A 13,621-nucleotide genomic window follows, 5' to 3' on the forward strand; every position below is an offset into this window, starting at 1 on the left:
TCAAAAGAAGGAGTTCCGATGCTTGTTGGATTGGATTTAGGAAGAATCTATTGAGGAAATAAATTATAAGCAAATAATCTTTGATAAAACTATGACTGCCTATTCTTTACCTTGCGTAAATTTTAATAGATACCTTATAAGATCATTTTTATTTATGATTCAAATTGACTGGACTTTAGATACAACGGACACTTAGTATAATGATAACATACTAAATAATGTTGATCGCGTATTATTACATGATTGTAAAAATCAGTTTTCTTTAAGTTTACCGTAACTAACCTAAAGTAAGATTGGTGGACTAGTCACATGGCCGTGAATCACGAGTTGAGTCACAAGCAAGTCGCAAATTGGAGAAGCACTTGTTTTTCAATTATATAAGTAGCCAATGTCAATCTATTCTTATTGTGTACTAGCTGTTGCCCGCGACTTCGGGCAACACAAAAAAAAATTCAATTTGAACCTGTAGTTCCATTGAGATTAGCGCGTTCAAACAAACAAACAAACAAATTCTTCAGCTTTATATATTAGTATAGATATGTTCTAAAGGAGACTTTCGTACTAACAGCTAATTCAATATAAAAATTTGAATTTAAATTCTAGTAGCCAGACATAAAAAAAAAACTGATTATAATCACAATTGCTTTATTTACAACTTATATTAATCATCAACCAGTTACTCATAATAAAATCACAGATTACAATATAGATACTACTGTTTCTCCAAATAACATGGACTTTGATAACACTTTCAATCTCTGAAATCGTGAATAACGTTTATGACTTCTCCATTGAAACAGCTCCATAGTTATGTCATTTTCTCCTGAGGTCGCAAAGGTTTCACAAACATTCAAATCTCAAGCAACACCTGTATTATACCTGGATTATAAACGAGTATTTGTAGATCAGATAATGTTCTTCCATGCAGGGATCGATTCCACAGCATATCCCTCGCTGTAGTCATTGAATTCAGATGTAGTTGATTCCTACAATCCTCACAAAGAACTCCTTTACAAGACACAAAAAATCTTGTCGCAATCCATTTTATTAATGTTAAATCCAGTGCTGCACTAATATCCTTCGTACATTACTTCTCTCATTATTTATATTTCGATTCCTTACACTCTAATGCATACGTTAATATATACTTTGCACTTAATTTAATTCTTAGTATCTCTGAGAATACCAGTATCATCAATACGAACCACCTCGTCACCTGGATCTTTTTTACTTTCTATTTGTAAATTTTTACTGGTTTGAGGTTCATCATGTATTTCAGTTGTTTTAGGTTTCACATCTTTAGTGTCGACTATCATAACTTCCGGCACATTGTCTTCAGATTTTACTTCTCTGAGTTTCTCAGGAATATCTTCGTCAACTTTTTTATCTGCCTTCACAGCTGGAGGTTTCGGTTTCGCTGAAAGTTAGAATGCAATCGTAACGTTTAAGAACAGCAAGCTTTTAAAATTCGACAACATTCAAACCGTAAAGTTTTGGGAGTACCAAATGTACGAGTTTAAATTAACTTATTCTCATATAATTACCTGCATCCATTAACATCTTGAAGAGGACGCTGATTGGAGTGTCCACTGTTAGAGTAAAGACGAAGGAATACACCACTGCCCACACCACGTAGGCCAGGAACTTGAAGAACTGGTTAAAAAAAATCAGTAGCCTTAATAAATCATTAAACACAAGGTAAGCTTTCCGGTAAAAACAAAAGACTGCCTGCCCGCTTGTGTTTTAAAGTTAGATATTACAAGCAAGTGTGCCATTTGATAGAGAAGAGTTTTGTCGCAAGACTTCGCACACTTCTGGCTGTTATAAAACCGAATACTTTGAATATGATAGACTTTTACACGTAAACTATATAGTTCGTCTTAGATCTGTTCATTGAAATGAAAGCTCTTACTAAATATCTGGAGAAATATAAGGCTAACTATAAAAACATTGTTATTAATATATACTTACGTAACGTTCGACAGTGAAGTATATGGGAACTACCATCGTAGCATTTAGGGTGAACATGAGAGGCTGGTGGAAGAGGTACATTCCGTATGACAAACGAGCCGGCAATCTCCAATATTCATGAGAAAGGAACCAATTTATTGGACCTGTAGAATGAGAAGATAATTAATTCATGTATAATGTAATCAAGGTAAAAACAAGTCCTTTTTTATAAAGTGCACTAATTTACATAATGAACGAGAAACTATCTAAGACAATCGTCGAGTAGGATTTGTTTAAGCAACAGAAAAAAATACAAAATTCAGAGCATAAAGGGCATTTTATCAAAACATGTCTATTAGTAAGTATGCACGCAAACTATGGTTCTTTCGTGGGCAGAAATAGTAAACAAAATGGTTTTACCTGAATAACCATGAACGCAGGCAATGATCAACCAGCAGATAGCACAAGCGTAGCATGGTCTCATAAAGGAGTTCATGAAATTGTCCATAAAGTGATTGTCCCAATCGTTTTGTTTGATTCTGTACTTGAAGTAGAAGATACCCGCGAATATTCCAGCCGAGCAAGCCCAATAGATCATGGCAACAAACTAAAACAGTAAAAAGAGTATTTGAAGGGTGATTAAAGCATACAATTATATATTTAAAACTGCAAAAAATAAATGCAGTCTAAGTCTCGCCTCATTTTTAGAAAAATGCAGCGCTCTAATTATCTATATGGATGTGATAACTGATGGGTGGGTTTGCTAATTTAGGAATAAATAATAACTTACCACAGGAATATTCAATCTTTTTTTACGATAGACGTGGAGTAAATAGCCAAACACCAGGCCAACGAAAAATGGGGAAGCTCTGGTAAGTGTGTTGAAGTAATATAAATCGTAGTACCTCTGGAACTCGGGAAGTCGACTGAAAAAAATAGAAAATAAATCTATTTTGTTATGACCTCTTCTAATCAAATCTGTAAAGAGTGAACTTGAAAATAATTTACTATTCCACTTCTAATAAAAATCGCATTATATTCAGATCATTTTTCATCTTTTTAAGCAAACAAAGGACTTACCTAGGTACTAAGGCTCCACCCGGCAAATCTATATAGAAGCAGTAACCAGTTGAAATTATCAACACAACTAGAAGTCCTCCAAGCAAGCTGGACCAGGCTGTACGACTCTTGCCAGAAAACACCCAGAAGAGAATGAAGGGTGAGATGACGTAAAGTTGGAAGTCAATAGCAATGTACCAGGAGTGAGGGAGACACTGAAATAAAACAGACAAAAGCACAAGTTAGAATACAACACAGGGAATCGATAGAAATAATAATGTACGAAAAAAGGGTTACGGGTTTTCGAATAATTTACTAAAGTTTAGAGAAATATCATTAATTTATTTTACCATGTTTTCTGGATGCACAATGTTTTGCACATGCAGCATGGTCATCAACCAGTTCTCTCGACATCTCTCGACCTGATCAGCCACCGTCACCCAGTAGGGTCCGTCGGCAATTTGGTTGTAGAACGAAACCTGGAGTAGTACAGCAATACCCAGCATTGGTGTCACCCTCATAAAACGGTTTAGATAGAACCAGTGCAGGTTTTTCACAAATGTCACTGAAAAAAAAATGCTTACTGATATTTAAACAAATCAAAACTCTTGCATAAAATATTTAGGAACAAGGATAAGGAGGGAAGGATCGTAGGGACGATTCAGCTTATCTCTCTAGCAATATGAGTGGCTACTTACTTTGATTCATCTTTCCAACAGTCGTATAAACCAAAAGAACTCCAGCCATGGTGAAGAATGTGTCAACAGTCATAGTCCCGGCAGTTATCCATAAGGCTTTTGGAGAAAATAACCACTGTAAGAAAATACATTATGACACCATTACAAATCAAATTCTGTTTCACAAGAAACTAACTTACTTCTAAATAATAATCTTTGTTCTTTACTACGAGTCAGAGACGACTCACGACGTTTTCTAGTTATAAAAGAGAGATGGCGCTCTATGCTGTATAGCTACCCTAATTCTATGAATACAAGTGTCCTATTGTACAAGGTTTCGGTGAGAACGGTGATTACCGTGCTATACATGTATATATATGTACTGTATACTTACATCAGAATATAAATCTATTGGGTTTGCTACAAAAGGTTCTGAACTGAACGAGTGACAGACGATGACCCACAACATAGCAAGTGTCCTGATCCCATCAAGACATTGTATAGTCCCAGGAACTGACTTAAACGTCGTTAATATTTCTCCATTTGTATATACAGAAAACGATCTGTAAAGCACACTCATTTGCTTCACATCTGAAAATCAAATAGGTAAATGTTAAGCTATTATTACTTTTTACAACACTAATTGATAAAGGCATAAGAAAAAACAGACATGGATCTAATAAGCCCGTTCAGGGCTTGAGGCTAGAACAGGCAAAATATCGTGGACTAAAAAGGTTTCTTATGCAGAATTCCTTACCGCGTAAGGTTAATGAGACCAGAGCAAAATAATAATAATATTGTGAAAAGAAAAGCGAGCATGATAGGCCACCCAATTCACCATGACTCATTTGCAACTAATATAATAGAAGGACAGTTAGAGGCTCGAAGAGAAAGAGAAAGGAAGAACATAACCCAACTGGAAGTGATAGAGGAAGATGGAAATCGCTACACGTACAAATGCTCAAATTTTGATGATGATAAAATATGAATCTTTTAAATTTTTCTATCATTTAAACGTTTCAAAAGCACAAATTTCTTCAGATGGTGTTCATCTTACTTTTATATAGAACACTTGAGACACATGCTGTGAGATGTGTGATCACGAGATTCAATAAGCCATGCATGTACATGGGCCTTAGATCAAAATAAAATACAGTCACGTGAGGAAAAACAAAAAACTCACCTTTATTCAATACAAATCGATACCCGATATCGTAGCAGGTGCTTATTAACGTCAAACCTCCAAGAACAGCAAAGAACGATCTGAAAAGATAAGAGTATTAAACAGTTGATTAATTTAATCAAATACCGGATGCATACATGTGGTTACTGTAAAATGACATTGATTTTGGTTTAAGACAATCCCAATAAAATAGATAAATCTAACATTACATCTGTTAACATGTGTAGGTATAAGCCCCGCACGTTGATATTGCGATAGAACTTTGTCACAATAATAGCCGTGTGACGTCACTCACCGTAAAAGTACAGATAAAAATGTAATTACATAGTCATTTACATAATTCTTTTAGAATTTTAAATTTGAATGAGCTTTTTAGGTTTTCTTAGTAGGTCAATAAGTAAGGGTTAAGGATGTAATTCATAATATTATTATAAATGTGACAGTTCGATTACGTCACCAAGATGGCCGCCAATCGCAATACCATCGTGCGGGCTTTATATACTATGGAAGCAATAAAGTTATTATGCATTGAATATTGAGTAGATTATAGGAATAATATAGTGACGTAGACACTGTACTATGTGTCTTTATTAGTTTTCTGATTACCATAGCCTAGAACTGACTACTGGTTCTAACCGGTTCGGAAACAGGTGTGTGAGAGTGAAAAAAATATTATTAAATTATTATTCATAGTAACACAACTTACACAGCCACAAAATCAGCAGTAACCCAAGGCTTGTCGTTGGGCAGCCGACAGTAGGCATCCGTATAATTGAAACCAATTTGAGAAACGTTGAACAATAAAGACGTAATAGCTTGCTCCGTAGTACACGGTTTTGGTACACACACCGACAGACTAAAAACTGAGGTGGATAGAGGATTTTCTGGTGACGATCTGAAAAAAGAAAAATATAATTCACACGCTTGTTTAAAACGTTGGACATCCTTAGATATACGATCATCACAGTACAAGATATCTTATCAATTATAGATATCTGTGATTTATATCTAACAATAAAAAGTCCCCTTTTTACAAGTAGGCTGCGTAAACGCTGAGATTAGTGGCTCGACTTGGGTGATTTAAATGAGGAATATCATAAATGATACAACCGACATGCATACAATTGCAAGTAGCTATTTATACGGTCAAGAATCCCTACTAATATTTTAAATGCAAAAGTAACTCTGTCGGTCTGTCTGTTACGCTTTCATGTCTACTTTTTTTTACTTTACTTTACTGACTTTAATGAAATTTGGTACAGAGATAGAGTCGACCTTGAGAAAGAACATAGGATAGTTTTTATCCCGGACTTTTGAAGAGTTCTCTTGGAAACGCGATATAACCGACCTCGACGCGGGAAAAGCCACGGGCGAAAAGCTAGTTATTTATAAGGCAAGTAAATAAGTTTGAATAGTCGGCTGACTCCACTTCTGATTACAATGACAATTTCATTACTTGGCTTACCTGGCTCCCAAATCCAGTCCATTGAAATCTCCACCGATGGCCCGTACCAGTCTTCTCATGACATCATATTGCTGCATCATTTTCATAGTAGCATTATCCACTCGTAAAGAGTTTGGATTGAACGGCAATCCTTCCAGATCTTGAGATCTTGGTAGGTGGAGCTGTTGGTCGAAAGGAACTTCGATCGAACAGTACTTTCCCTGAATGTGCATCTCTTCCAGTTGATGATCTATTCCTAAACATTGATGGTAGTTTCCAAGGTCTATTGTGTTGCCAGTGAGTATACCTCTTGGTGTTCTTAGCCCGGCGTCGGCAACTGTCAAAGAGATTACGAAACCTTATTTTAAATAGCCAATAATCTGAAATAGCCTGAATGTACGCTTAATCTGTTTCACAGAAACGTGTTCGTGTACAACACAAGCACAAAAAATCTGTAAAAAAGTATAAGTATAAATAGATATATTAATGTAGACTCTAATAATTGTGAACATATTTAAAGGTGTAACATTAAAGGGCATTCTTAAACCGCCACGAAGACTTTAAAAAAGTTAACCTACACTTTTTGAAACAACGAGCCACAATGCCGAGAAGCACTATGTTTTAATTCTAAAAGATGCTTGCATATACATGAATAGATCTAGGTAATTTTTTTTAAGAGTTCCACCCCATAAGAATGACATTTTGGAAGCGCGTAGTACAGTCAGCAATTAACCGCTTAAACAGTGCCTACTTGAATAGTTTTTTATTTGAAATCTGGTACACGCAATAATAAAAATTAAACAAATATTTATATGCCTTGAGCCTTCTTTTATAAAAATAAATTATATCATAACAAATCAAACACTTGGTACATTTCAGAAAATAATTAAACATCGCATTATATTTCCACTTACATTGGAGTAACAACAATGCATTTTCTCTAATTACTTTTACTTGCCGGTCACACTCCTGCGCATCTATTACTTCTTCCAAATAACTTGCATTTATAGCGCCATTTCGTCTTTCAATTAAATCGAAGCAATTTACACTTAAAAAAGAAACAAATAGAAAAGCTAAGATCAATTTGACTTCCATGATTATGTTAGACATTCACAAACATAATTATGTTTCTTACACTGTTCACTGATCGAATAATTAACAATGCGCAGATGCGTCGGACTTAAATAATAAATTGATTTATCTGGAAATTAAATCAGGGAATCACTTATTATGATAGTGAATGATGAGGCGCTTACACACGGGCGCGGCAAACTGAACTCAAATGCTTGAATGCCGAAATACATTTTTCGAGAATTTTAATACTTTTTCCTAAAACTGTGTGATGACCACAAGAACAGATAGACAGACACGTCACACTTAAAATAAACTGTTTTTGCGTCGGGGGTTACAAAAAAAAAGAGTAATCGAATGTTCAGGGGTTAACAAGGTCATTAGCTCATTCACGAGATATGGTTGCTTAGAATGAATTCCCCATAAGTATTAGAACATGTGGCCTTTCACCACCCCTTAAAGAATGCTTTGTTGCAGTTTTGGACAGACTTGCTTTACGCCATTTAGTGAGTCTCCGCTTATGCTTCAATCCATAGCACCGTTAGTATTGCCACAGTTTCACTTTTTAAAGCTAGACATTAGCAGGCTCCCAAGTGACCTAGTAAAAGGTAACATTTCCTTTAAAAAAGGTTTTCTAATTCACCAGTGTGAATCAGTCTTTAGTCGATCCAATATACAATGATAATTCTGGCACTGGCCGAAAACAATGATTGATAAAACTCCCTATCAAATTTGTATTCATGCAAATCAGATTCCTTGTTTTTTCTAATCAATAAAGATTCCGATATCTTTGGTTTAAATTGTATTTATGTACACTAAAAACTGTATTTTTATTTTTTTTATCCTTATCCTCCTTGCAAACTCAAAGCCAGCCTCTCGATCACAGAAAATGGCAACAAGAAACCTAGCCAGATTTTTGTAAAGCATTTTGTCACTCGGGCCACACGATCCAAAAGCTTTAAAATAGCTCAAAACGACCCAAACAAGTAACTACCAACTAGCATTTGGTCCCGTTTCAGATCTTCTGCGACCGATGCAGCAGCGCCAGCATAGCTCTACAAACCATGAAGATCAGACGGTGCAAGTGTATCGATCTAACTAGTGTCCCACTCTAAACTTTTACTTTTCCTCCAAAGAAATGATTCTAGATTATTTTAGGTTTTTGTGAAAAGCTGAGTAAGTAGTCAAGTTATAGGTACATACATCGACACGATGATCCTTCACGCTATTCTTCCACAGCAATTGAATGTCATTCTAATCACTAGTTAAAATTATCTCATTTATACATGGATCGTAGTAGGACGTATCTTTAAGCCAGAAAAAGCGAAACAGTATATCCTGATTTATAAAGAGTCATAGGATTAGTCAATAAGATAAAAAAATGCGTAAAAATACTATTGCATTTCTTATATTATTTATCCTTATATTATTATTATTCATCCTAATGTCATAATTACCTCTAAGACACAGAATCATCGTATCTAAGACAACTAATTATAGAAATGAGTAGATAAAAATCGTACGCGTAGCCTATAATTAGTATTATCATATGACAGCATTAATCATTACAGGCATCTGATTAATCATAAGGAAAAAGAATTTGAGTATCTGCGCCTTAGTTTCGCAAAGTAAACAAACATTTGTTTACGACCTAACTCTACGAGCTAACTTATCATATATTTTTTGATTCTAGTAACAAATTCGTACCACCGATTTTCTGAAATCGTAAATAACTCCAGTTTTACTGACTGAGTTACGACAGTTTTCGAAGATAATCTTTTCCTTAATTGAGCATGGAGTCATGTGTGCTGCTTTTTGCTATGACGTGTGACAAACTGATATATTTTTCTGCCGTGGGAGAGACGCAAAGACCCGTACCGGGTACCACCACGTTGCAGTATCAACGAGTTTGAACGCAACTCATAAGTATTGTAAGTTATTAATATATATTTTTTTATATCCTGGTACAACTCACACACGGTTTTCTGATCCCAAGCTAAGCAGAGCTTGTGTTATGGTAACCAGACAACTGATAAACTTACTTATATATTTCTAAATACATACATATTATAGATAAATTACACCCAGACACCAGAACAAATGATCATGCTCATCACACAACATTTGTCCTGGGTGGGAATCAAACCCACGACCTCCGGTATAGCAGTCAGGGTCACTAACCACTAGACCAACAGGCCGTAAATAGATGAGTTCGACTATAAAATAGAAAACTTAAAAAGAATTTATAATTAAATAGGTACAAGACCTATTTAATTTTAAATTCTATCACTAGAATACTTTGATGATACGGAGCGGAACCCATTCCGGGCGCATAAGCAATCCTATTGTTTCTTAAATGAATCTAATGCTTATCTTTTTTCTATATACTCTTTATCTATTACGGGTTATTGCATTGCATCACACTGTTACAAAACTTTGATAGGACACGTACAGGAAATGTCATTCTGTTAAAAAATAAACTATACATAGAAACTTACAAATATATATATTACTAGCTGTTGCCCGCGACTTCATCCGCGTGACCTTCTATCTATCTATCTGCCTTCTATCTATCTTGTAGGATTCAGTCAGCGTTTGCAATGTAAGCGCAAAAAATGTGTTTTTTTACGACCTCACATTAGAAACCTCAAAAATTGTAGCCTATGTGTTATTCTGATGTATAAGCTATATTGTGGTAAAGTTTCATTCAAATCCATTCAGCCTAGCCTTTTCCCAACTATGTTGGGGTCTTCTACCAGTCTAACCGGTTTCAGCTAAGTACCAGTGTTTTACAAGGAGCGACTGCCTATCTGACCTCCTCAACCCAGTTACCTGGGCAACACGATTGGTTAGACTTGGTTAGACTGGTTGACAGACTTTTCAAGCTTCTGACTACCTGTAACGACTGTCAAAGATGTAAGAATAACAGCCGTCACCCATCTACGGACCAACCGCGTCAAGCATAGCTTAACCTGTGATTGTTTCACTTATGCGGTTATAGCTTAGCCACGACCCCCTCCTTACAAGATGGTCTTAATTGACATGTTAAAAATAAATTCGTGAAGATACAAATTAACCATAAAACCTCCAGAAAATAGATTATTTTCATTAAATAGGTGTTACACATGATTGTCCCACGCAGGTATTAAGATGACGCATCACTAACATAGTGCGTGTTGATTTACTGGGTCATGGGTATAGTTAGCCATCAGGAATGCAGGGACTATTAAAAAATAAATATTTTATAGTAAATGGTTAATATCTCATATTTGTTATCTTACTTAGCTTACATCAAAAGGAATTCAAAGAATGACTACGGCAAACTTTGTATCGTGAGTATGCTTCTTTAAGATAAAAAAAAGATATTGATTTAAGGAAGCTTAGATAACCACCTGCGCACTAAACAAAATATCGATTTAACATCTACTTTTAAGCGCTGTGTGAGTAGTCTTCATTTGTAGTTTTATCTGTCACGATCTTTGAGGAAACTTTTGAAAAAAATGTCGTGCTTTCTCTACGTGTCTTTCTTGAAATATCTGTAGTCAAGTTTATACACAAGTCGTTAATGATATAAATTACCATTTTTCGTACGGTGCGTGTAATAAGCCTGAACACGAATAATGAACAAAATTAAGAAATCCTTTATAGGTTGGTATTATTATATTATTAACCCTGTCTATTTGGCCAGGTTCTAAAACAATTTTCTGCAAAAATCATTTTCAAGGCTAATTGCTATACAATGGTAGGTAACTAGGTGTGATGGTAACTAAGACAGCATCAACTAGCAGGATATAGATATGTTCAAGTGATATTGATCTTTTTGTAGAGTAGAAAAATTGCTTATCATAATTAATAAGTATGATTACTTGCAACCGAAGGACAGACAGCTGTGAAGCCGTGCGAAATCCTAGACGCTAACAAAGTTAGGATTTCTGACGTAGGATTCAAGAAATAATACCGACGACAAAAGAAGTACGTATCGGGTATCGGACAAAAGTAAAAGTACGGGTTGGAAGATACAACAAAGCTATCCCGTCCAAAAGACTCAGTACATGATCCCGGATTCTTGGAATTTACGTGCAAATAAATGCTTGTTAATGAAATGATGCCATTGTTCTCAATAGTGAGCCTTTATTTCAGATTTATTATTTATTTTTATATGAAACAACTTCATTCAAGTAATTTTGCGAAGTTGTAACGTCGATGTCTCTTCCATCCTGTCTTGTGTTTACACCTACTTACACTGTAGTTAAGCTTGTCGCGCACACAATAATATTGACAAAACACTTACTACACATTGCCAATAGAATTGGGCGGGTGCGGACATTTGTCAATATTACCCAGATTGTCAATATTATTGAGTGTGCCGCCAGCCACACGCTACTTTGTTTCAAAACATAAAATAGACAGTTAAAGTGTCGGAACTCTCCTTTAATTTAAGAAATTCTTCATATCTTTTTACATATTTTTCAGCCCTGCCTTTTCCTAAGGTAGTTTAGGACTGGTTCTGTCCATTTGTCATTTAAAACCCGCATACTTAGCCCAGTTCATATTTGAAATCCCATTTAAAAATAGTGTTTACGACTTCAAAATGGGTTTTCGCTTTTTCAGCCAAACGGTAGGTTGGTGGTGTATGACCCTGGTCATAATTTCATTCTCATTATCTACAATAATTTGGGTGCGAGCAGGGCGAGCAGAAATCTGTTTTAAAATATGGTGAAACTTTTTATTACGTGAAACAGGCGTTGATGCGCGGGGGCCCATAGCATTTTATACTCTTGCTCCGTGGCTGGTCAGGGACTGCCCCTATACGCGGTATATGCGGTTGTGAAAATTCGGCAAGATTATAATTAGCATACCTCGCGTATCAGATGTACAACTAAAATTAATCGTGCGATAATGATCTACAAGGTAATAATACTCGAAGTATGCTGAGATATCCAAATCACATATCATTATTTATTTTCTGTTTTTTCCTTAGTTTGGTGTCCCTTGATTACTCATCTCACGATTGGTGTCTACTCCTACTCCCTGCCTGTCATACGACACATACTTGGTGTAAGTACATCAACCATATGATAAGAAGAAGCTATATTTTAAGCTTGTATCTTTGTATCAAATCAGTGTTCCTAATTTTTTTGTGAGGATATACAGTATTTTTTTGAATGCTATGAGAAATACAGCAGGCGTCAAAAATATAGCACAATGGCTTGGCGGGTAATATAACTAGAATAAAAGTAAAATAGACTAGAACAAAAGGCGAGTTTAAAAAATTGCATGATATTTATTTTTATTCGTTTTAGTGTAACTAAATATAACCATTCGTCTATTGTATGGAATTAAAAAAAATCGCGTACTATTTATTACTTCAACAGTATATAGAAGGGAGTCCCAAGGAACATAGTAGAATACTACGGTACGGTTGGCAACTCTATAGCAGATACAATAAAAATAGAATTATCGTGAGTCGCTTTAAAATGTGCTACATCTAATAATAATTCTGAAGGCGCTAGCGACATTTCGCAAGCACACAATTATTATAAAAGTGAGGCTTTTCATATAAGTTTTTTGCTTCTTCACGTTGTTACAGCTAGACCAATTTTAATAGAATTTACTATAAAGTACCTAGTAAACTCCCACAAAGCCTGTTCTCCTAAGAGTTTTTACCACAGAACATTATAAATTATATTGTACTAGCTTTTCGCCCGTGGCTTCGCCCGCTTCGAAGTCGGTATATATCACGTTTCTAAGAGAACTCTTCAAAAGTCCGGGATAAAAGCTATCCTATGTTCTTTCTCAAGGTCAACTCTATCTCTGTACCAAATTTCATTAAAGTCAGTCCAGTGAAAGACGTAAAGGGTAACAGACAGAAAGACAGACAGATAGACAGACGGACAGAGTTACTTTAACTTATAATATTAATAGGGATTGACCGTGAGGTTTTCACCCCCTAATGTATTTCCAATAATGACCTTCGTGGCCGAGTGGCGTACGCACCGGTTTCAAGGTGTCGCTAGCTCTGAAGTCCCGGGTTCGATCCCCGGACGGGTCAATAAAAAAAATCATATTTCTACATTGTCTCGGGTCTGGGTGTTTGTGGTACCTTCGTAGTATCTGAATTCCATAACACAAGTGCTTTAGCAACTCACTTAGGGTTCAGAACAATGTATGTGATGTCCGCATTTAAAAAAATATATAGTATAAAAATTATTATGTTGGAAAAATGTCAGGAGAATA

General features: G+C 35.5%; 1 protein-coding gene across 1 annotated transcript; it reads right to left on the reverse strand.

The window, feature by feature from the left end:
• Positions 1-628: 628 nt before the first annotated feature.
• Positions 629-7,450, reverse strand: LOC113497591 (nose resistant to fluoxetine protein 6-like). The gene is made up of 13 exons (XM_026877180.1): positions 7,228-7,450; positions 6,335-6,650; positions 5,576-5,764; positions 4,870-4,949; positions 4,081-4,277; positions 3,708-3,822; positions 3,360-3,574; positions 3,031-3,224; positions 2,741-2,876; positions 2,371-2,557; positions 1,972-2,114; positions 1,545-1,653; positions 629-1,417 (listed from the first exon to the last, which is right to left on the reverse strand). The coding sequence occupies exons 1-13, from the start codon at positions 7,421-7,423 to the stop codon at positions 1,161-1,163; spliced, it is 2,334 nt and encodes a 777-aa protein (XP_026732981.1). The 5' UTR covers positions 7,424-7,450; the 3' UTR covers positions 629-1,160.
• Between the last annotated feature and the right edge of the window lie 6,171 nt (positions 7,451-13,621).

The sequence above is a fragment of the Trichoplusia ni genome, chromosome 9 (genome assembly GCF_003590095.1).
Source record: "Trichoplusia ni isolate ovarian cell line Hi5 chromosome 9, tn1, whole genome shotgun sequence".
NCBI lineage: Eukaryota > Metazoa > Arthropoda > Insecta > Lepidoptera > Noctuidae > Trichoplusia > Trichoplusia ni.